The 2,543-nt window shown below is 32.7% G+C and overlaps 1 protein-coding gene across 1 annotated transcript; it reads left to right on the top strand.

The window, feature by feature from the left end:
* Positions 1-1,248: 1,248 nt before the first annotated feature.
* On the top strand, positions 1,249-2,266 carry LOC131603117 (ethylene-responsive transcription factor ERF086-like). The gene has a single exon (XM_058875379.1). The coding sequence runs from the start codon at positions 1,274-1,276 to the stop codon at positions 2,264-2,266; it is 993 nt and encodes a 330-aa protein (XP_058731362.1). The 5' UTR covers positions 1,249-1,273.
* The last annotated feature ends 277 nt before the right edge of the window (positions 2,267-2,543 follow it).

Below are 2,543 nucleotides of genomic sequence, written 5' to 3'. Positions count from 1 at the left end.
GGAAATAAGATAAAGAAAGATTTTAATTAAAAGCGGGTGGAAAGTAGATTTTGGTTTTCAAACAATGACATCTTAAAAAATGTTATTAATATTTATTTAGGCTATCTTTGGGAGTTTGGAGGGGAGGGGAGGGGAAGGCTTCCGAAAACGAATTTTTAAAAAAATATAGAGAAATATTTGACATTTTTTGAAAAAATAATTTTGTTTAGAATGATAAAAGAGTCATAATCATTACAAAATTTTTAATTTTCAAAATAGTATAACAATCTAAAAGATATTTGGAAAATTTATATAAGTCATTCAAAACCCTCATTCAATACAATTTTTGAGTTCCCCCATTTTATGGGGTTTTTGGTGTTATGAATAAAACCAAACCCTCCTACTCAAAATCCTTTTAAAGTCCTCCCCTCCCCTTCCCTCCAAACTTCCAAACATAGCCTTAAGCAATTTGGTTCGGATCAGTGTTACGATTTAACCTACATAGTAGTTATAATTTTGTATTATTATGTGAGTACATAAGAATTTATAAGTTACGATTGATGTATATAATATTACAATTTATATTATAAAAATATTCGTGAATCATAGTGTCCAGTCGTCCGATTGTCTGATTATTCCCAACAATTAATTGGACATAATACACGTTTGAGACCAAACACATGAGCAAGGGTCGGGTTAAGCTTTCGACTCCCATACACTCTACAAAAAATATATAGTTAGTCGTCCTATTAAGATTAAACAGTTTTAATAAAATTTAAAACTGATAATTTTAAAAAAATCAATTCTATTTTTTTTAAGGTGCGTGATTAAGATCGAATGATTAATAACACCTTAACTGCATGAATGACTGCAGAGAATTCAAATTCGTAAATTTGGCGAGTACAAATACCTAATGAGTAAGGGCTTAAGTTGTCGACTCCCATACACTCAACAAAAATATATAGTTAGTCGTCTGATTAAGATTGAACAGTTCAAATTTAAAACTGATAATTTTTAAAAAAAAATCAAATCTATTTTTTTCTTAGATTCGTGATTGAGATCGAATGGTTAATAACACCTTAACTGCCTGAATGACTGCAAAGAATTCAAATTCGTAAATTTGGCGAGTACAAATACCTAATCCGTCCCAACTTTATTTTATATATTAAAAATGCAAGAGTCACTGTCTTTAAAAGACCCTTCAAAATCAAACATCTACCATTCATCATAACAGAACTTTCTCACCTTCTGCATCCTCATATCACTCCATATTTTCTTTGCCATTTTCCTAGCCATGTCAACCTCCAAAAAACCAACATCAGATTCATCTTTCAAACCCTATCATGAAACAAATCAAACACAAATGTGCTTATCACTCCTTCAAAGAAACACCAACACATTACCTAGTGGTGAAAAAAGAGGTAGAAGAAAACAAACCGAACCAGGAAGGTTTCTTGGTGTTAGAAGAAGACCTTGGGGTAGATATGCTGCTGAAATCAGAGACCCTACAACCAAAGAAAGACACTGGCTTGGAACCTTTGACACTGCTCAAGAAGCTGCTCTTGCTTATGATAGAGCTGCCATCTCCATGAAAGGAAACCAAGCTAGAACAAATTTCATTTACACTGATACCATAAACTTTCACACTCTTGTTTCTTCTCCTATTGATGTTCAAACCCTCTTACCAGCTTCACAGTTACTCACCAACACTACTCAAACCAATCAAAACACTACTCTTTCTCACCTCAACAACACTTCACTCACCACTGGCAAAGACCAAAACATGATCATGAGTACTTTTGATCATGAAAAAACAAATCATGATGATAATTTCTTCTTTTCCAATGACACTAACTCTGGCTACCTTGAATGCATAGTTCCTGATAACTGTTTCAGAAACAGCAATGTTAGTAATAGTACTACTTCAAGTGATGAAAAAGTTGGTGATATCAACAACAAAGTTTCCATGGAGGGTCAAATTCAATCACATTTTGGCATCCCTTCATTTTCTCAAGAAATGCCAACAAGGGTCACTGGTTTTTCTGAGTTTTCTTATTGTCCAAGTGAAGGGTTCTTAGATTGGAACTCTAATGAACTTTCAGCTATATTCAACAACAATGTTCCACTAACAGTTCATGAAAATCAATGCATGGATATGGATACATTAATGTTTCCAAATTATCCCATCATTGAAAACCTAACTCCAAGCTATGGATTACTCAATGATCAAGCTTCTTCTTCAACAAACTATTCTCCATCACTTGATTTTGGTTACCCTCTCTTTTAAGCTATCTAGATGAGTTGCATTTTCATACACTTGCATTGTTTTGTACTTGCATTGCATGCAGTAGTAGTAATAGTAGTACTTTTTTGCTTAAGTTTTTCTAGTAACTTTAGTAAGTAAGTTTTTTTTTTTAATGCTGTTGTTTCTAATGAAATTATTACTAAATATGTTACATACAAGATGTTGATTTGAAAAAAGCTTCTCTGATATCACTATCAGAATGGAAAGTTACTTGTGTGAGATGCATATTGATGATATGATTTGATCCTGCTTTTGAGCT

This window comes from Vicia villosa, linkage group LG1 (genome assembly GCF_029867415.1).
Source record: "Vicia villosa cultivar HV-30 ecotype Madison, WI linkage group LG1, Vvil1.0, whole genome shotgun sequence".
Classification (NCBI taxonomy): Eukaryota; Viridiplantae; Streptophyta; class Magnoliopsida; order Fabales; family Fabaceae; genus Vicia; species Vicia villosa.
The sequence above is the reverse complement of the archived record's forward strand: the minus strand, read 5'-3'. Positions and strand labels throughout refer to the sequence as shown.